This window comes from Corvus brachyrhynchos, unplaced genomic scaffold (genome assembly GCF_000691975.1).
Source record: "Corvus brachyrhynchos isolate BGI_N302 unplaced genomic scaffold, ASM69197v1 scaffold221, whole genome shotgun sequence".
Taxonomy (NCBI): Eukaryota; Metazoa; Chordata; class Aves; order Passeriformes; family Corvidae; genus Corvus; species Corvus brachyrhynchos.
In genome coordinates, this window is record NW_008236622.1 from 421,170 (window position 1) to 421,483 (window position 314).

Genomic DNA, 314 nt, shown 5'->3' on the forward strand with positions numbered 1-314 from the left:
ACGGAGGGATCAGCCACGGAGCCCCACCCAGCCAAGGGGCATCCAGGTCCAGCCCTACAGAACTCACCTCCGTGGGATGCGCAGGAATTGCTGATTCTCCTGGTGCAGCTGCCGAACGCGCTGGGCCTCCTGGGCTGTGAGCAGCCCCGTGCAGCTCTGGGCAGACACGATCTGGGCATTCAGACGCTCTGCCGGAAGGGAGAGACAGTCATCCAAGGCCACCTGTCACCAGCCCTGCTACCCCTGCCACCGCATCCTGTCTCTGCTGACCCCCAGCCCTGGCTCAGGGCCTCACCACCTGCCTCCAGTTCCCG

General features: G+C 65.6%; 1 protein-coding gene across 1 annotated transcript in view; it reads right to left on the reverse strand.

Annotated features, from left to right (window-relative positions):
- The window catches only part of LSG1 (large 60S subunit nuclear export GTPase 1), a 27,101-nt gene that overhangs the window by 11,321 nt on the left and 15,466 nt on the right, over positions 1–314 (reverse strand). Inside the window, exon 4 of the mRNA XM_017726395.1 lies at positions 68–192. Coding sequence (XP_017581884.1) covers positions 68–192 — 125 coding nt within the window. The remainder of the gene's footprint in view (positions 1–67; positions 193–314) is intronic.